General features: G+C 42.1%; 1 protein-coding gene across 2 annotated transcripts in view; it reads right to left on the bottom strand.

Annotated features, from left to right (window-relative positions):
- The window catches only part of SNAP91 (synaptosome associated protein 91), a 63,524-nt gene extending 42,733 nt beyond the window's left edge, over positions 1-20,791 (bottom strand). The window contains exons 1-4 of one of the 2 annotated variants that reach the window (XM_071443779.1): positions 20,519-20,791; positions 19,771-19,925; positions 1,437-1,579; positions 308-383 (exon numbers count right to left, since the gene is read on the bottom strand). In XM_071443779.1, the coding sequence (XP_071299880.1) occupies positions 308-383; positions 1,437-1,579; positions 19,771-19,900 (349 nt within the window). In that variant the 5' untranslated portion in view covers positions 19,901-19,925; positions 20,519-20,791. Of the gene's footprint in view, positions 1-307; positions 384-1,436; positions 1,580-19,770; positions 19,931-20,518 lie in introns of both variants that reach the window. The other variant, XM_071443787.1, reaches the window with a different exon arrangement.
- Positions 20,792-21,062: the final 271 nt, after the last annotated feature.

The raw sequence follows: 21,062 nt of genomic DNA, 5'->3' as shown, positions 1-21,062 counted from the left end.
GAAAAGTTATCAATTTCAACTTTTAACACCCATAAGAGTTAAGGAGATAGCTGACCCAGCCCAGATTTCAACCAGCACTTAAAGGATTTGTACAGTTTCACCTTTTGAGTAAAAATATTGCAGGAAATGAGAAAAATTGTCCTGAAGTTGTTCAGCAGTTCATTTGTGCTCCTGCATTTATTAAGTACTTATAAAAAGGCTTCAATAGTGCATTTTTATCTTATTTATATCTTATGAATTTAGGAGCAAATTAACAATAGTATCTTATTTAAAATCTTGTTAAGATTATATACGTAAATTGGCTTACCATGAGATCCACTTTTGTCCAGAAAATTGCTGAGATTGAACAATGTGTTTCTAGATGCCAGGTACTGAATAAATCTCTGAAACACAAAGTAATTTTTCTTATCAAAGGCTAGAAGGCTTTGTACCTTCTAGCAGCAAGATTACCAAGTCTACTTTCAGCATACAACGTGACACCACTGTTTTTGTCTTAGCCTGCAACACCTTCCCCAAAACGTTTTGTCCATTCAGATTAATGACTTTTAGTCAGAATCTCTAGTAAATATGTTACTCTATATATAAAAAAATAGATTATGTGCAAAACATAAAATATATTGCGAAAGGAGCAATAAAAAATGTTAAATTCTAAGGGATTTGAGGGAGCTCAAGATTTATCTGCTTACAAAGCACATATCCAGGCTAGTCCCAGACTTCTCAATCCAGAAGCCCTCAGTTTCAGCCAAGCTGAGGGCCTGTTTTAATAACAAGCAAAGCCCCTCATCAAACACAGGGACTAACAGCCTGAAACAGAGAAATCAGATGAGAACATTGACCAAAACTTGGAATGGAAAAATAGGAGTAAGAATTTACACTGTGAGAAGTTCATTGCATGAAAACACTTTATATACAGCCAGGGAGGAACTGTTTCACAGTCATACTGAAGTTCTTTAAATGTGCTGTCTCTTTTTATGCAGACATACCTGTCTATACAGGTCAATAAAAAGCAAGGATAAGGATAACTTCATCTAAAAGGCTATCAAGCTAAATTTACAGCTCTAGGAAGATTTTAACCCTCATGCAGAGAAGGCTATTTGGATGGCAGTTTACACATGCCAAAACATCAAATTTTACCTTAGTCAAATACTACCCAGGTAGTATTTAATCCTGTGTAGCTGTTTTCAGACTGAGTGTATAAATTGTCAGCATTCTGGTACAGGCTGCATCTTGGTCTTATGTTATGGTTTTGTAAATGGAAAGACAGTAAACAGTCTGACTCTGCTGCTAACAGTAAGTTTTCTCTTCATCAAGAATCATTCTTGCCCTTTTTTCCCAGGTCCTTTCTGGTTCAGACAAGATGCCTCTGCACTACTAACACTTTTGGCTTGGAGTGTGTTCAGTGCCAACATGGCCTTGAGAGAGCTGTTCACACTTACCTCATTGCCATGGACCATTAGATGATGTGTGGTGACTAAGGCTTTGAACACGACCACCCAGCTACTATTCGTCGCTCGCTCAAAAAGCGTATCAGCCATCTGAGGGATATTCACATTTGTTTCATTAGTTGCTTGGATCAAGTCTGTAGGAGAGACAAAAGGAAGGTGTTAGGTGCTACAAGTATGATAAAAAGTTTGCAGCATGGCCAAGTTCTCAGACCACCAGGCTGCAGGCCATGGTTGTGACAAACAGGAAGTTCAGTGCTTACATTCCACAATCAAAAAAAAGAAACCAAAACAACAACAACAACAAAAATCCCAAACTGAGATTATACTAGTACATGCTGATAGCAACAGTGGTCTAACTCTTTCATCCAAAAACAACAGTTTTCCAACAATTCTGTCCTGAGCTATGACCAAACATTGTTCCATCTTTATCCCAGATGAAGGTAGGGTGCACAACATCATGTGACTTTACTGCTTGCAGGTTTTTAAGTTAATTGTCACTGTTCATTACCTCTGAGTTAGAGAAGTAAGTACTATTGAATTCTTCAACTACCGGTAACATGCCGAGCACACTGAACCCAGTCACATCAGCAAAAAGAGGCATCACCAGAAACAGAGACTCTGTCATCCCAGAGGTTGTTTTAATTGGCAAGCTCCAGCACACCTCCTAGAGCTTCTACAGAGCCAGGAAGCAGAAGAGTGCATTCAGGCACTCATTAAGACCTCCTCAACAGCGAGAAAGAACACAAGGAATGACATTAGTTTCTACTGAAGCAACTGCACCTCACATTAAGAATATGTAAACTTGCACAGAAGAGTGCATGAAATTATGTTAAGCAGTTAAATCATAAACAATGGGGCAGCAAGCTTTCCACTATCCTCTATATCCCTCAGGATCTGTGATTCACTACATCCCCTGTTACCTACTGACTCCAGTTTGGCAGCCAGCAATTACCTTCTACAAGCTATCACCTATTTTTGAGACACAGCTGGAAACTGCACACTGCAACTGCATGCCCAAAACTTCTGTGATGCTAGACACAGCCCTAGCAAAACTCATGGAGACAACTTCATGCAAGACAAAAAGTACAAAACACAGATCTAACTGTCAGGCTGAGGCTTAAAACTGGAAGACCTAAGCAAAAAAAACTTACAAGTTTAACTACTAGACTAAGCATTATCTGAAATTAAAATACTCATCTTTTACTTTCTCTCAGAGGAATCATTGCTAATGATTTCTTCCTTATCTCCAGACTAGAAATTTTCCTCCAGCTGTTGAAGTCATTCAGTCATGACAGATATTCTACCTCAAAAGCAGACAGGATGTTTTGTGACTGCTCCTTGCACACCTAAACTACGTGAGTCTACAGGACTCCAATTCACTTGGGCAGTAGGGTCACCACTTGGCAAACTTTCTTTCTCTCCCCTACATAATCCCAAGCAATGGAGAGCATAAATGCTGCTAAGAGTGGAAAGTCAAGGCTCAGAATTGAACTACTGATTCTGCCTTTGCAGGACAGGAAAATTCCAGAGGACAAATCTGTCTAAATAGATCAATGAGTCACATCAGGGACTGAGACCCACCTGGTGTGTACAGAAATCCACACTGCTGTACCAGAAGCATTCAAAAGTTCGGGTTTTGTTTGGTTGGTTGGTTTGTGGTTTTTTTTAATTCCTGGCATGTAATCTTCATGGGTTTTTTACCTTCTATTACAAAAACTTCATATATTTAAGATCCAAGAGATCTCTAGCTCAGAGTCACAAGCTTGGGAAAACCATAGTGCTTGCCTGCATACGAAATTGTTTATTGTATGGGCATAAAAACTGCAAGTTGTCCTCAGTTTCAGACCAGGGGAACAATTTTCTGGGATGATACAGGAGACAAAAATTATGTGATCCATTTGCCAAGTTTGAATGGAAAATGTATGTTGTCATGGCATTTTGTTGTCTTGGTAATAGAAGATGGAAGTTTTTTGCAGAACACCTTCTGAAATGTGTTTACTTCTATAACCTCAGTAATACTACCCTTGAAGGAGGCAGTTCTGCAGACACAAAGTATTATAATAGCAAAGTCACACTATTGAATGACAGCAGTTCAGGATCGCAGAGCTCCAAGAATTCTCCTTGATCTTGTGGTACAAACAGACCAATGATATTTTATTCTGTACTGCTGGTTAGTGCATTACAGAAGAGAGTGGTTTGTAAAAGCCTAGAAGCAAGTCACAAGTGGCTTACTCACTGTTTACCCCGCTCCAAGATTTTACTGCAGGTGACAGCATTTGTCTTACTCATACAAGGAAATGCATCAAATTTGTCAGCTTTCAGTCTTGGGCTTCAGGATGTAGATTTCTGTGAAAGAGGGATGCTATAAATTGTGTTTTGGTGCACTTTAGACAATGAAACCCCAGAGCAGTCCATCCACAGAGATGCTGGCAATGGAGACAACAAGGCACTGCTATATGATGCCACAGCACTGCTTCTGAAGTCACTCAGTCATTTCTGTCTCTTCTCCAAACTGCTGGAGGGTACAGCATCTCAGTCTGAAGCTCTGAATGTTTTAGGACATGAGTAATTATAGTGTGCAAAATAGAGAGGCATGATTAAAATTAAGTCTACTACTTTCAGTGCACAGAAAAGAATTAAACCATGCATGAAGATGTCAGTTGTCATCTGAGGCCAGAAAAAGGAGATTGGGGGTGGGGGAATAATTCTTGCAGAGCTGTTTCCTATTTAGTCACACCACAAAGATAAGGTATTCAAATTTCCTGGGTTTCTTTTCCCAGTATCACAGAGTCTCAGCTTAACCAGCACCCATCAGCATCTGGAATGAAGCACCAGCACAGCTAACTTTACAAAACTGAGCAGCAGGGTTTGGTGGCTAAGCTAAATTTTAAAATAAGAGTTGGAAAAAATAATTTTACTTTAATGTGGTAAGGAAGAACAGATACAAAGAAAAATAAATCATATGCAGGAAAAAAATCTAGAAACCACATTTTCCAAATATACAGATTCAGACATTTGCTGGGTGGACAAGAGACAACAAAGATTAGTCTTCCAAGGAAATCACAGGTACATTTGCTAATACAAAAAAGGTAATTTTAAGAAGAAACAGATGAAGAACAACCCAACAGAAACCATATGAATAATCTTGCAAAGTTGATTCCATTTGGGGCACACACAAGTAGGGCAAACAAGGATTAAAGGTACCTTCCTGAAGAAGTTTCTGCTACTGCAGGCATCCAGTACACTGACAGCTAATCCCCAAACCCAGACACTGAGCTCAAATACAAATTACAAGCACAGTCAGAGATCTGAATTGTACTGCAGCAGCAGCAAGTGCTACTTCCACAAATTTCACAGAAGTGAAGTAACTGGAGAATGAAGATCTATATATACTTTATTTGAATCCATTTGTTTACTGTGGGACTAAATCACAATTGCCAAATCACAATATGTGATTTCTCCTACTTCCTCTCTTCACATTTTTGTAGTTGCTATTTTAAAGACTTCTCCAACTAAAGATATTTAAAAAAATATATAATTTTACTTCAATATACTTTTTCTAGTTAAGCTTTGAGATGGAAAATCAATGCAGTAGAAGAAATAAATGGTTATAAATTCTCTGTCACCGTAACTTAAATCTAAACTGCAGTCTTTAAGCTCTTGGACAGGTCAATTTTTTCACCCTGACTTACGACAACTGCAACTTAATAATACTCTAGGTTTGCTTCTCTTCCTCAATTAACACCTCCATTAATAAAAAGACAAACCTGACAAAGAGAGGAAGAATGGTAGAGGGTTCAGAGCCCACTAAAGGATGGGACTAGCTTTAGTGTTTGTTAAGCTCATAAGGTAAAAAAAGGGAACAGTAAGAATGCTTCAAAGGTTTCAGAATTTCAGATTCTTTCAATTTCATTAAAAACTAGTTTCTAGTTCCTTTTTTTTTTCTTAATGAGAGAGATTATACAATACTTTAAAGAAACTCTTAGTCCTTTACCTTTCCAGATGATATCCTGGATCTGGGCAGGGCTTTTTTCCTGTTTTGTTTTGGCCCCCCTGCCCTGTCCCCTCCCCCCCAAATTCTCTAATAAGCAGACCTGGGATTTCCCAGTTCATTATTAATTATTCACAATTTACATTTCAATATGCAGAGAAACAACAGCAGAGCACAAGACCTCTCTGTTCAGAGAAATATCAGTGCCAACTTAAGAGCAGCTGTCATTCCAGACTGAATTAACACACAAGCTGCCTCAGCATCTGAGCTGTGTCATACATTCAGTTCCTAAACTTTGCCAAATCTCTCCAGCAGTAACCCCCTTACAGACCTTCCTCACTATTACTCAAATGCTACAATAGATTTCAGGAGTTTTTTTCTCACGTCCAAGTATTTAAATAATACCTTGAACCTATTGAAAAGGAAATGCAGGATTGTTCCAAACCCAAGCTAGCCAAGAACAGAAAGAAGCAGCTCAGAGTAAGAGTTTACAAGCATCAACTAAGAAAGTTAAGTAGGCAAGTAGGAGTAGAGTCCCTCCCCTGCAAGACAGAACTGTATTAGGAAGCTACTGGAGCACTGTGCTAACAAATGCAAGAGCTGAACTTCCCCGTCTGCAGAAACCTGACCACAAAATGGTATCAGAAAGCAGAACAAAGTTACCAGTTTCTGCTTCTGCAACAATTGCTCATAAGAACATCAGCTAATTTGAATGTTGTTTTCTTTGACTATCAGGCAATTCCATGGAAAAGAGTTTAAATTTGTTTCTGAGGTTATAATTTATCATTTATTATTTTCACTTCCAGCTTGCCCTGTCAACACAAACGCACATCTTGGTCTGGCTTGTAACAATGACCCCAACAGCAGTGCATGCTGTCTCCTCCTTCCTCCCCAAAAGTCTGCCTCAAGGGTTGCTGTATCTCACCTTGATGCCAGCAAGCCTTTTATGTAAGTCCAGCATCTTGCAGATATTGCCTTGGAACATCCATGCCTATGCCAACTCAAGACACCTAAACACAATCTTCCACTGAGCATGTGCTCTCCAGGTATTTTACAATCCCAATAATGCAGCTGTAGCTCTTGGGGTGCTACCTCCTCTCTCCAGCCTTACTTCAAATACCTCCTACTTCCAAAATAAACCTCAGACTCTCATGAGGACAAATACTTGCAGCAGATCCTGAAGCTTGAGAGGTCACAACAATCAGTCTTTGACCACACAACAGCACCCCACACCAAGACAAGCTTTTATATACTATTTCTTCCTCTCTGCCTACTCACAGGCATATTGTACTACCCAAAATATTAAGTGTTTTGCAGAACCTATCAATCACATGAAGGGTCTGCAGAGAGACAGGGTAAATGACTGAGTACTAGCAAATTTCTCTTGAAGTATCCTCCAATTTCATAACCTGAGATTTTAATTAACCTTAGAATCATCCTATTACCCCACTGCTCCTTTTAAAATACAACAGTGCACCCCCTCCTATATTATCAAATACCTCTTTGAAACAACGTGAAACATCTACTGCCCATACACACTGCTAGATTTTATTCCAACATACTTCCATATGGTTTGCACCCCTCTTTAACCAACATATCATTCAAGATATTTGGCTTTAAGTCATCTGCAAAAATCACCCTAGCGCATTAGCAGTGTTACATCAGTTATGCTGCACTTAATTATTTACATGTATGGATTTTCCTCCTGAGAGGTTCAGGTTCAGCTCTCTTGGAAACAGGAAATAAAAGCCAACCATCAGATGGTCTTCTACTGGATCTAAAAGGGTGCAACTACAGCAGCTATCTCTCTAATAATGGGGGAATAAGCTGTCTCTCTAATAATGGGGGAAAGTGTGACTACACTGTGTTAAAAAAAAATTGATCTTGCTTTAAGCAATTCCTTCAAGTTTCATAAACTATGAATACTTTTTACATAAAAGTTCCCAGAACTTAGAGCTCCACTGCCTCTGTGCACTGGGCAGAACAGTGTGCACTACCTTTAATGTTTACATTGGAGTTCTCTCAAGGAGAGTAGTAGAACTGACATTCAGGCCAGCTGAGCTGCAGAAGCTCAGACTCTTGTGAGGACAAATACTTAGAACAAGGACAATATTTAGAACAAAGGACAAATACTTCAACACAAAGAAGTGTTAAGGAGCACTCATTGAGGTTTTAAGTATAGTCTTAAAGACTGCAAATTAATTAGTGATTAATATAGGTTATAGATATTAATATATTTGTTAATATACAATAGATATTTGTTTTATGAACAAAGTCTGAGACCTTGCTGACACCTGTGATGCAACCAGTCAGAAGAATAAAAGTTTCTTCTTTACTCAGGAATTATATACCTGGAAAAACAGAAGATAGGCTACACAAACATTCTAGTAGAAACATACTATGGAAAGCACCTTTTTAGCCCCCCACACACAAAGCCAGAACAACAAACAAAGGGGGAAAGGCCCCATGGTCCAAGAATTCTGCCTGCTTTCTTCCCCATTACTGCTACCACAGCTTTTTAAAGCATCTTCACTACAGGAAAAGTATTAGTTATCAAGCATGGAATCTTCTCCCTGTCCAAAGTCATAAGAAGCTCAGTCTTGAACCTCATTTGTACAGAATTCACTCACTTTGAATAGCAAAGAATCTGTCTCAGGCAATAACACAAGTTCACCAAAGTAGAGGAAAGATGAGGAATCACAGCTTTAATGATCTTTTCCTCTCACCCACAGAACTCACTTCCAACCCTCTTTCCACACAAATTCTGCTCCAAAACTAGCTCAACAGAAACATGCATTTTTCTGCTCAAATACAAGAATTAAGCATTTCTGCTTAAGTTGATATGAAACACCAAGTAATTCTGGAGCTAAATGTGCCACTTCTCTCATTTATTGATTTACTGGAAGTAAGAGCTGAGTCACAAATCATTATTGCAGTGCCTTTTTTGCACAGTTCTTAACAGTTTAAGATATGAAAAAATCCATTTGTATTTGGTGGACACCAACCAATGGTTATAAGATTAAAATATAACAGCGGCTGTCTTGAAGAAATGTTATTTCCCATCCTATTGTAATATGGCTGGGGGAAGAAGAGACATGGAAAAAACCCTGCCAACATTATAAATAGGTTTTGACCAATAACTTTGCATGAAAAGGAACTTTTATCCTGCATGGCAAATCTCAGACCTCATTCTACAAGACATTTCCTTCAGCACTTCCAACCTGGAAGCCTTAACCAAAATACACATTAATTTAGAGACAAAACTGGAAACACCAGCCAATCTTCTGCCTAGCCTTCAAAGCATTTATTCAATTTCCTCTACGGGAATTGTTCTCTCCATCCATACAAGCATTAAAGTGACAGTTCTCTTGCATCTTGGCTCTTGCTGCAAACAACAGAGCAATTTTAAAGGGATTATACACTTGTAAGATTATTGCTTAGAAGGGTAACAGTCAATAAAGTCTACTTAAATTACTATTGTCAATTGCCTATTGACATTAGGCACATTCACAGCCTGATACCAGGATTCCAGCATTGGCCTGTGATTATCTTTTCAATGAAAGTGACCAACCCCCAACATTACCTCTTGACTGCATCAATTCATAACTATTATCACTTGGGAGCTCACTGGAATATCAGCAACAGGATCAACTGCAGCTTTTAGGTAGAGAGTACAGCTACACTGGAAACACAAGGATTTCATATTTGCCACAGTAGCACTGGGCCATTTACTGTAATCTCTGCACTGCAGCAATTTCTAATCCTAATCAGCCTTTACATGCTGGGCTGATCTTACACTCCAAACACATCTGGCAGAAAGTGGTAATCAGCTGAGGCATGGTACCTGAGCTCTTTCAGTCTGAGAAGAATTCTATCCCCAAATTATCTCCTTTCCACAGAAAACCATCTGGTTTTAATAAACTGCTAGAAGTGAAACTATCACTACACTATCAACTCTGCCCAGAACAGCAATTTGTAATCCACTAAAAAGCTGAACGAGACTGAAAACATATTGCAAGAAGCCTGATGTTCCAGCTCTAACACTTAGATGTTACATTTTGGGAATACATTAACAAAACAAAACAAAAATTGGGTGGGGATGAGACAATGTGCAAACAACTTCAGTGACATGGTAACTAGCTACAGCCTTTGTGCTGGAAAGAGATCAGTTGACTAGGCAGCCTCAGAAGCTGACACATCTGACTCAATATCCAGACCATGGTCCATACTTTTACTACTCCCTCAGCAAAATTATTCTGAGTCCAGTTTTTTCATCAGTGGATGCCCCATAATAACACAACAAGAAATTTTTAACTAGGAATGATATGCCCACAACCATGCAGGCAGCCCTGTTGAAAACATGAACATACCTGTAGGAAAAAGAAATCAAATGCAATACAAGCCTCTGCACGAGCCAGTGCAACAGTATGACCTCCTGGAAGCACATTGAAGCAGCTCCAACCAAGCAGCAAGTACTTTCTAACATGGCTACTATAATTCCAATCCATTGTATTGTATCTGTGTATCTACCATAAGGCAGAAGAGTTCATAAAACCAGATGGCAGCCTCATATGTGAATGCTGTGCCTTGTCTTTTTAACAAAATGACACAGTTACACACAGCTTTACCCTCTCCTTGCTATGAAAAACAAAAAAAAAGGTAAATATGGACCTGCTCAATTCCTTTTTGTCCATTCCCTCATACTACACCAGTTAAACAATATTCCTTTTCTTCTGCCACACAAACAGGTGAGTTAAAATCTCAAAAATCTTGAAAACATTGAGGTCTACGTCCAATTGACTTGACTCTTCAACATGATCTGGTAGCCTACCACATACTGCAGATTTATTGCTGTTGCAAAAAACCCCAAAATGTTAAATTCAATGGAACATCCACCTGAGAGATAGAAGATGCAGTAAGGACTACTGAACACAAGGATTAAAAAAAAACTGACAGTACGAAGTTGCTATCAACAGTTTGAATTCACCAATGCCTCTGGATTATACATTTGCCACTGGCAGTAGAAGTCTCCTATCAAGCTACTGATGAGTGAGGAACTTGGAATCCATCACACAGGCTCACATCCAGGCAGAGAAGCTTTGTGCAGAGTCAGATCTCTAGACTGGAACACCCAGAAGTGTCAATTTAACACTTTAGCATCATATGGAGCATGATATTTGAAAGGTAGTTTCTCATAATACTGTCTAAGCAATTTCCAGCTTTCTGATGAACAAGAAGCAGCTCTTTAAACTCACCTATCACAAACATAGCAAACCTTGCCTGTTAACACTTTTGCCATTCACCATCAACAAAGCAATCTGAAGTTCAAATCAACTTTGCAAAACCAGAAAAACTCTAATGTAGAGTCTTTCACAGTCATTTCAAAGAATGAAAGATCAGATCAGAAAGTTGCAGGTAAGGCTCACATACGAAAATACCATTGTTTCACTTGCCAGCAACAGAACATCACTCCTAATAAAACATACATGTTTTCAAAACACTGGCACACTAAACATGGTGAGTTGCTTCTGGCTTGCTGTGCCTTAGCAGAATGTACATTCTCCTATAAATACATTTAGATTAAGATATAAAACTTAAGATTAGGAGCTACAAGCACAATAAACATACTCTGGATTCCAGTCATGCAAAAGGATCCAAACCCAAGTCTCCATTTGAAAGGGTTGGATTTGAAAACTCCATGGCTGCTAAAAGACTGATGCAATGATAAGATAAAGTTTTAATCTATATTTGACCTTTATATATATCATGAGAAACAGCAGCCTTCAGAGGCAGGAAGCAGGCCAGCTGGCTTGTCCCCTTCATACAAGCCCTACACTCCCTGAGGCAAGAAGTGAAAGGAAGAGTCCTGTGAAAAGCAGTTTGAACTCCCCCTGAAGTGCATCTAGGTCATCTCTCCAGTCATGTTAGAGACGTGGCCCTCGCAGTGCTGTCCCACACTGTGGCAGGATCACCCTCCACCCCCCTACTCTGAGCACCTTCCCCACCACTGGTAACCCTGCACACATTTAAACAATGTGGGCGACAAGTCAGCATCTTTTATTCATGCTTCAAGCAGTCCTGTCTTTCTCTCACTTCTTGGAGGACCATTTTAGAACATTCTGTAAAGTATCAGAGTGATTTAAGATATATAACAAAACTATGCCAGAGGCACCAGGAGCCTGCCAGGCTCTGCAGGCTAACCCCTGACCATCTGCTATGGAAGCACCTGCTGCCATCATGTCATCTGCTCTCATGCAAAGCCAAGAGTCACTTTGAAGTGATGCACTGTACTGTCAGCAGTCAAGCCACAGCCTTGTATCACCTCCTAGGACAGAAAAAAGTTTAAGACACTTTCTTGAAAAGATGTGTTCTTTGGTCCCTTAAGTGCATGGTAGAACAATCTTAGCTCAAGTGGACACCAAACTCTCCAATCTATCTTTACCAGTGTTTTCATCTCAGTCTCCTAAACACTTAAAAACAATGAGCAAAGAATGCTGTTTTCTTTTTTATTCCTTCTTTGAGTCAGTAAAGAAACTTTGTCCAAGCATATGGCTCAACTGTTTTGTCAGAACTCTGAGGCCCAGTTGCAACACAGGAGTTCCTGCCAATTTGCTTTTTACCTGTGGTAATTCTGTATATTGGCTTACAATCAAAAGAAATTGATTGCCACAAGTCAGACCCAAGCTGCAGGCACGTCCTGTCAGCAACCTGCAGCTCTCAGTACGTGAGAGGAAGGGTTTGGTGGTCTTCAAGCATGATCATGTCTATCTACTCACAAAATCCCCTCTACAAAAAACATCATAACACATTTGAGTTTTATCAATAGCTAAAAAAAAAACAGACTCTGGGAAAGGCAACTGACTGATATGCTGCCTCTGCTCAGATGGCCAGAGTAAAAATTACATAAAGACACACATTAGCATAACATCAGGGCCTTTTGGCATCCAATCCCTTTCATTAAACTAAATTAAGATACAGATGTAATCTACAGCAAAGTACAAGATCACATTATCCTGGGCAGAAAAGAGACACAGAAAGGTATTTAGACTTGGCTGGTCCAGAAGTCAGTTGTAATATTGTGCACTGTCATTTCCTGTGCCTACAACCAAGCCCTGATGCCCAGTGAATGCCCCATTTGCCAGAAAATACTGTTCTAGTATTCCACCTACATTCATTTCAAGGTTGATGTCCAACATCACTTGTGTTGGACTATCGCTAGTGCAGATAGATAGTATACTACATTCCCTCTCTCAGTGAACTTCAACTCTCAACTGCTTTAGTAAATGTGTTTCACAACCTAAAGAGAAGACTTTATGAGCACAAACAAAACATGTTTTGTATTGATTTTCAGTTTTTTCAGCCAGCTCTGAAGAAAACATGATCAAAATAGCAAGATAAAAAGCATTAAAAACAGTTTTAAAGGTCCAGCATATGGTTTGCAAGATTCCAGAAAAAGCAGACCTTACCATACTCTGCAAAGTGACAAGCTAGCCTCTGCCAAGTATTCCAATTGCCTTCCAGCAATTGCCAACATCTGGTTTTTTCAGCTTAATTTAAGCCACCACCTCTCATCCAAGCAAAATTTTGGACAGAAGGAAAATCAAGCAGCCTTGCTGAATCTGATGGGGTGGGATACTCTAATATCAACTCACCAGTGAGGCTGCACACTGCAATCTTGCTGATACTGCTGACTCAGAGGAACAGAAGTACTGCTGCAAACCCTGCGCTACAGATCACTGCCTGCCAGCCTACTGGGAAAATTTCTTCTATCTTCTCATTTAGTCTGAGTTCAGGGTTCAGTCCTGTGCCAGATGACCCATCCTTTTCTTTATATCTCCTGCAATGACATCCAGACCCTGATTTCCTGCTTGCTTTACTCCTTGCTTTTTCATTTTCATGGTATTTGAAAGCCCTCACTCCAAACCAGCCAGATTATTTCTAATCTGCATGCCATGTGTTGAAGCTTGGAGGTGCAAGGTTTATCACTCATTGGTGAGGCTCCTGTATTTACCCAAGGCACACAACAGAACTTGTGCTTTTTCCACCCTTACTATCATCCTGATCTGTGCTCCAAAAAAGGAACAGGGCATGGTAACTTAAGGACATTGTTTGATACTGTTTGGACTCACCTTTAGGCTATGCTAAGGCATAGGGAAGGGATATAATGTTATCACTCCAACCCCAATTTTTCCCTATCCTCAGAAATACTGGAGCCAGCTCCTTCAGCAATACTGTATGTCCAGAGCTGACTGAGGAAGGTCTATCCCTTTGTTTTTTTCAGTGCCAGGGAGTGAACTCTATGCACATGGCAAGGTTTTAGCAGCACTGGGAAATGCTGCACTGCGACTTCAGAGAACAGGGGGCTCTTCCAGATGTTGCAGAGCATATCTGCTCCAGCACCACGGAGTGCATCCTGTACCTCCTGCTCCACCTCTAACTTTGGTGTTCCCTTTGCTATTTCTTTTTCCCACTTCCTCTGTCTGTTCAGTATTTTCTGCTTTTTCTCTGGTTTGTTTTCCTTGAGGTGCCACAAATTTTGTGGATGGGCTCAGCTGTGTGTTGCAGCAGATCCACTATGGACCTGGCTGTGTCTGGCACAGAGCACATCCTGGTCTCTTATGGAAGCCAGCCCTGCAGCCAACAACTTGTCATGGACACCCAGCACTGGGGGAAGGTAAGCAGGGCAGGAAGAGCAAAGTAGTCTCAAGAATCCTGAGCAGCAGTAGGAAAATGCTAAAAGCAGTGTGCCTCTACTACACTACCATTTCTTCAAAAATGGGAGCTGTGGGAGCAGGAAATTCTCTATGGCTACCATTTCTCAGTGCAGCTAGAAGCAGAGAAAATGAGTAGCCTTCAAAATGCTTTATGACCTTCAAAGTTATGCTGTCATCTACTTTTAAGCACTACAGAGGATCTTTCACATGGCAGAGACACAGAAGCATGGGCTGACCATACCTACAGAGCATTTTCTAGGAGACTTCACAGAATTCCTCACTAGTGTGAAAGGCCCATGTAAAGATGCACAGAAGATAAAGTGTTTAAGAGTGAGGCTGGGAAATCAGACACAGATCAAATCAAAACACAGAAAATCAATCAAACCTGCAGATTTTTTTTTGTTGTCATTTAGAAGATGTTCAATTGCTGCCAAAATCTAAGGGAGCAACACTATGAGACTATTATGAAGCATACTCAACTACTAAATAGGAGTGATTAGAACCATGTTCTGGTTACTGCCATTCTGACCATCTCATAAAAAGCTACTCCATTATCAAGGTCTACAATGGAAGTCAGTACAACAGAAAGCCCTGACTTGTCCTAGAATTTGTCATCCATGACCTTGAAAAAACATGTTTAACAGAAGGATTTTGCTTACTCTTGAAAAAGACTAAGAATACCTGCCCTCAGGACTAGTCAATCTTTATCAAGTTACACTGCTTACATGAAAAAAAGGTTAACGTTACAGTGCCTATTCATTTTCCTGTTCTCTCATCTTCCCTCTTCTTTTCCTTAGGCATTGCACCATAAGACAACTTACTCATAGAACAATTGAAATGCACAGAATCAAGTGATACTGCCCATATTTCAACATTTGGATCTTAACATGAATTCAAACTTCTACCCTGATTCAAATATATTTTGAAGAATTGGCCAAGTGTCTTAGCTTGATTAGGGCAGCCTTCTCTTGGTATTACACATGCCTTAAAAAAAGTATGGGGCTGGGGGGGAATTGAAAGTTAATGCCACTTAAATACTCAAGAACAACTAATCTAACAAGTGTTCTTATTACCTCACCTTACCCATGACAGACATTTATTTCTACTCCTATTCAAAGATCTGCATGCCTACAAATGAAGTGTGTCCTCAATACCCTTTTGGGAAAGGACATGGTAGAAGCCCACAGAAGCAGCCATTCAACATAAAAACTGATGATGAGTCCTTACACACAATAAAAGTGCTAATCCAACATCCAATAAAGTATTAAAATAAATAACTGCTTGCTTGGATGTTTTTCATTTCAGGTGTGAGAGCAAGTCATTGGGGTGACAGAGGAGTTCACACTATAAAATCCACACCAGCTATGACAACAAAAACTGAGACACAGTATTCCAGCTGATCTTCAGCAGTAACATTTAAACAAAGTCAGTTCTCTGACACACAGAATTACTGCAATACAAGATACAGTGAGACATAATAGCAGTTTCATTAGTAAAATGTGAAGGATTAAGCCCAGTGTGTACAGGGACTCTGTTCTTGGCAATTCTCTTGAAGATACTCCCACAGCTGTAGAGCCCAAGTGTCACCTGGACTTCAGAGCAATGCAGTACATCTGCACCACTATTCCCACTAGGAGAGGGCCACAAGTGCCAGCAGTCCTGGAACACTCCCCAAATCACTTCAACAGCAAACAACTTCTGAAATATGCACATCTTAGTTAACCCTGTCCTTTAACCACTGAGTCAACACACACTGAACTCTAGGGACTCCAGGTAGTTCCACTGACCTCCAGCTTTTCCCAAAAAACAGAGACAGACATATTCCCCAGGAGTAAGACAGAGGTTTCTAAGGCTAACCTGTGGGACCCAGTAACATCATCTTTACTGAGCCTAGGCAAAAAAGTTTAACACACTGCTTTTGGTCAACACACAATTCTATTTCAACACTAAAGAGCAAAGTGATTCAAACTTATTAGGTCAACACCAGAGACTGCAGAAGAAAGGTAGAACATGGCAGGAAAGAAGTGTCTGTACAAGCAAAATACTGACACCAGCCCTGCAGTTCAGTTTACCACCATGAATTAAACTATAAACTTCTTTTTTAGAGCCTCTGCTTGCCAGGTAGATGCAAATATGCAAAATTAGACTTGGGATGAAAATAAGTTCCAGCAGACACACAAGTCATTTTCACAGCCACAGAAAATCAAATCCTGCTATTCATCTGCTTTGTTTTGACTTTTTGCAAACATCTCCCAGCTCTTGATCAGGCCTCTGAGAAGGTCCTCTACCTTATGAGAACTGTTTTGAAGAAGTAAGGAGACACATGTGGTCTTTTCAGAATACACACTGCAAAACTTCCTCCTGCTGCAAAGCAATTCACTCAGCAAAATAAGTCAAGGAAAATCCCAGCCATTTCTATCATTTTCACAAACAGGAACTTGTTACAACCACCTGCAGATGCAACAACCTCACTAGTTTCCAATCCACTTCCCTAAATGAAAGCTTGAAGGTCTGTTTCTGAGTGAGATTCTATAAAAAGAGCTGAATTGAGATTTACCCACTTTTCCCTCATATATCAGGTGGTTTCACATTTGGAAGTTATATTATTTCCCTTCTCCAAAAGCATCTCCCTGTTGATACCATCAGAGTCATTCCCATTTGAGGCTTGAAGCAGACTTTTACTTGGCCCACACAATTAAGCCCTCAGTGAAGCCTTAACACATCTTTCAGAACAGTTCTAAGAATCAAGCTCCTATGCTGTGCACAAGTATTGCCTTCCCACTTGAATGCTCAGCTTATATATCCTTAATGTAGCCCATATGCCTCATTCACACACTGCAATGGCCCTTCCCACTGCATCAAAATAAAGTTGCTAACTCCTTCACAGGAATAATAATTTAGCTAACAAACATTGGTTAGCTGAAAGATAGGAATCCTTATAAATGTGGTGATTTTTAGACAACTTTTGGATTACAACAGTTTTGTAATACAAAAATGATCAGAGCTCGACTGTCCCACACCATCAGAGCATCCTAGATTTACATTCCTTTTCCCACCACAGGGACCTGAGAAGCTCATTTAATGCCATCTGGCACTACTTCCAGCAGTTGTTGAAAATTCACTAGTAGGAGATCTGGAGTTCAAGAAAATGGTAAATCCTGTTAACAAGCATAAGATAACAGCCAAATGATACTTTAGTGCTCCTTCTCATGACCAGCCTGTCCAGCACCGAGAGCCCATGCCAAAAGACAGCAGCATCTATATTACAGTCTGGATTTGAAACCTATAACAAGTACAGAAAACCACACGAAAGTAAACATTTAGCAGCTCAGCTTTTCTACATTGAAAACACTAATTCTGTTCTTTTCTCCCTTACTTACACACCACCTTTCACCTTGTCACCTATGATCTCCCTATAACCCTCTGTAATTATTATCTTCTGCAGCAAACATATGAGAACAGGCATTATTGTATCCTATCCTTACAGGACTACTTAACCCATGTCAAATAGTTGATCTCTCAATTTAATTTACAAAGCCCAGTTGCTAAGTAGGGCAGTGGAAGAGAGGTTATGTGACCTGACACCTGGCCTCTAAGACACTAAATAAAATTATGGAGTTCCCTAAGGACACAGAAGACCAATGCTAATACCAGAATTACAGATCTTCATAAGGCATCATTCCAAACATCACTCTGGAATCTCAATTTTTAATTGTCTAAACCCTTCATACATAAAACTTATTGTAAGGCACTGGGAAGTTTTACCTTTCATTCTTCACATCTTCAAAAGCTACTTATCCGACCTGAAATGCACCCAGACAATTAAACTCTGAACTGCTATTTACAGCTTGTAAAATAGGAAAAAAAAAAAAAAAAAAAGAGCAGACATATGTCTTCCCAGGAAATGATAACTTCTTTTAACTTCTTTTCCTCGTTTATGCGTGACATGCAGGTAGGTAAGAAATTCTGTGGAATTCTACTTGCTTCTGTCTTCTGTACACCCACTTTCTTGAATAGTACTATTAGCACCAGTATCCAAACACAAATCCTTTACAGTCCTTACTATAACACTGGTAGATTACTCCTACCTCACTTTAACCCTGCCTATTCCAGATAGTACTTTTATTTATATATGTATATACACACAGAAACACAGAGACACATAGACACAACACGCTTTCAAATACATGAGCTATGCTTTTTTTAAGCTAAAGCTTCTAGTAAGAGATATGGTCTGTATAGGACAGTCCAGACACAGCCTAAAGTGTTTAAAAAGATTAAAAAGTGTTGACAGCTACCAAAAAACAACATAGAAGAAACATCAATAACCAAGATGATTTTTTTAAATATACAAGAAAACATGACAGAATATATGATATCAAGACCAATTATCTACTTAAACAGTTTAGACTCCCATGAGTCTTCAAGCAATGCTGCTTACATCAGCATTTCTTGGACACATTGCAAGAGCATCTAGATATACTGAAAGACCAGTCTACTGTTTGCTTCTTGGAGGGTAAGCTACAAAGTCATTAGAAGTGAAATCTGGAATTATTTTCCAGAAGTAATGCTACCCCCTTTTAACAAATACTGCATCATCAGAACTGTACTTATAAACACCTGCACCAGCATTACTTAGTAATGGCCAGCAGCCAAGAGACTGCCTCGTATAAAACCTGCTGATCTTTACTTGAATGTACCTCTTACCACGTCCAAAAAGACCATGGGAAGCCCACTTAGTTTTAGATATTAACACCTGCTGTTGATCTGCCAAGTTCAATGCTGGACAGAGATTCTACTGGTAAACAAGGCCAATTAACATCCCACAACCAAATTCTTTCACCATTCTACTACTTGGTGTCTCCAAGCAGGGGCAGACAGTTGAAGTGAAATTGTCAGGATGAAACATGACTAGCTCATTGTTTTCCAATAAAGGTTTTGCCTCAACCTTGCTTCATGCCTTAAATAGCTAATGTCAGTCCAGAACAGATCAAAAATCTGAGATAAAGCCAACATCCATCTTCAATCAAACATTGACTCACACTACTGGACAGCTCACAAAGTTGCTGTCTGATATCTGGGACCTCAGCAACAGCCCTTAAACTCTCCAAAGGTTGCCCCAGTCTGCAGCACAGAGTTATCCCAGTGCCTTGCCATTTAAGCACGCCATCATCCGAACCTCTTCAGAAGTGGAGATGCAGTGCTGTGGAGATGGCCCCGCTCATGCTGGTGCTTGACCAGCTCTGGGAATATTATTTATGTATATCCCATCCTAGTTTAATCCTGACCAAAGCAGGCAGTGGCAAGCGCGTGTCCATTTTGCCCTGTGATTCTCTCCCCTCCGAGCCCCTGCTCCATAAGGCGCTGTTTCCACTGTCTTCCTGGATAAAAGGCAAGAGGTCATGAGGAAAAAAAATGGCCGAAAGAGCAGTATTATGCAATAAGAGAAGAAATGCAATAATAACTCATCCTCTCCTGGAGATTTCCCATCACCCTCATGCTTTGCAAGCTGGATTAGAGCAAGCGTGACAGCCAGCCGGCTCAAAGGCCCGCTAAAGTGCCCTGCGGGCAGGCTCCTCAGCCCCGGGCCTTGGCTGGGGAAACAAAAAGGGATGCTCACAGTCCAGGTGCTTTTTCTTGGGCCCCATCACTTCATGCGTGGTGGCTTTGCAGACGGCTCTGGCTACGGCCGATCCCGTAACGCTGTACTGAGCAGCTGCGATGCGATCTGTCAGCGTCTGACCCGACATCTTCGAACGGCGTGCTGGCTGCTGCCTGCTCTGCAGGGGCGAAAGACACGGGAGGGGAGGGGGAGATGCCGGGTCTGCGGCCGGGGGAAGGCACGGAGGGACGGGCAGGGGCAGGGGCGCACGCACACGGGCACGGGCACAGCCCCGCCACACGCACAATGGTCCCTGGGGCAGCCCGGCCCCTCCCGAGGCGCAGCCCCCCCGCCCCGTTGTGTAAGCCTCTGCCTCGCTGGAAGCCGCCCGGGGCAGGAAGGAGGGTATTTTAGACGCTGCGAGGAACAGATGAAGGGGAAATAATGACGGCAGCTGAAGAAGGCTGCACACAGATACGGTGCGAGCCCCCGGGATGGGGGAAGGCAGCCCTCCCGCACCTGCCTCCGCCGCGCCCCGGCCCCGCTGCAGCGCCCGCGCCGCCGCCTCCCCGGTGCGAGATTATGGCACCGTTGCGCCATGTTCTGCCCTCCCGGTGCCTCCCCCACCGCCACCCCCGGCCCCGACAGGGACCCCCCCTCTCCGCGCCGGGAAGCGGGGAGCCGCTGGATGCGGCGGCGGCGCCCAGCGCCATGCAGCATCCCGGCGCGGGGGGACAGCGGGATGGACCGAGCGCCAGCGGCCGACCTGTCAGCGCGTCCTTCCCTGCCGTCCTCCTGCCGCCGCTCCGGGGAGGGCACTGCCGGCCCCCGCCGCGACCGCTGCCCGGCCCGGCCCGCTGGCGAGGCGCCCCGCGGCGCAGCAGCCCCCCCCGGCCCCCCGGCCCCGGTAGCCCCAGGTGCCGGGCGGGCTGCCCCCTCCCGCCGCCGCCGCCGCCGCCGGGGATGCGCTGGGCGTCCACGCCCGGGAGCCGACGCTGCTATTTCCAGCCGGCGGCTTAATCCTCCCGCAGCCTAATCCCCGCGCTACTGCCGCAGCAGCGCCGCCCCCTAGCCCGGTGCAGAGGGCGGGACGGAGCGGAGCCGAGCGGCGCTGCCGCCGCCGCCGCCGCCGCCGCAGATCGGTGGCCCGGCGCAGTCAGGTGACCCCGATCCCCCCCGCATTCCCGCTTCCCGGAGTGGCGGCGGGCACGGCCGGAGCTGCTCCCACGCGGGGGCTGTCCCGGTGGGGAGCCGCGGCTCGGGGGAGACGAAGCCGCTGATGCTTCCCCGGTCTGCATCATGGTCCTGTC

This window comes from Agelaius tricolor, unplaced genomic scaffold (assembly GCF_023055355.1).
Source record: "Agelaius tricolor isolate 1412-34295 unplaced genomic scaffold, bAgeTri1.0.p SCAF_1, whole genome shotgun sequence".
In the NCBI taxonomy this organism is placed as follows: Eukaryota; Metazoa; Chordata; class Aves; order Passeriformes; family Icteridae; genus Agelaius; species Agelaius tricolor.
This window is presented reverse-complemented; position numbering and strand designations above follow the sequence as displayed.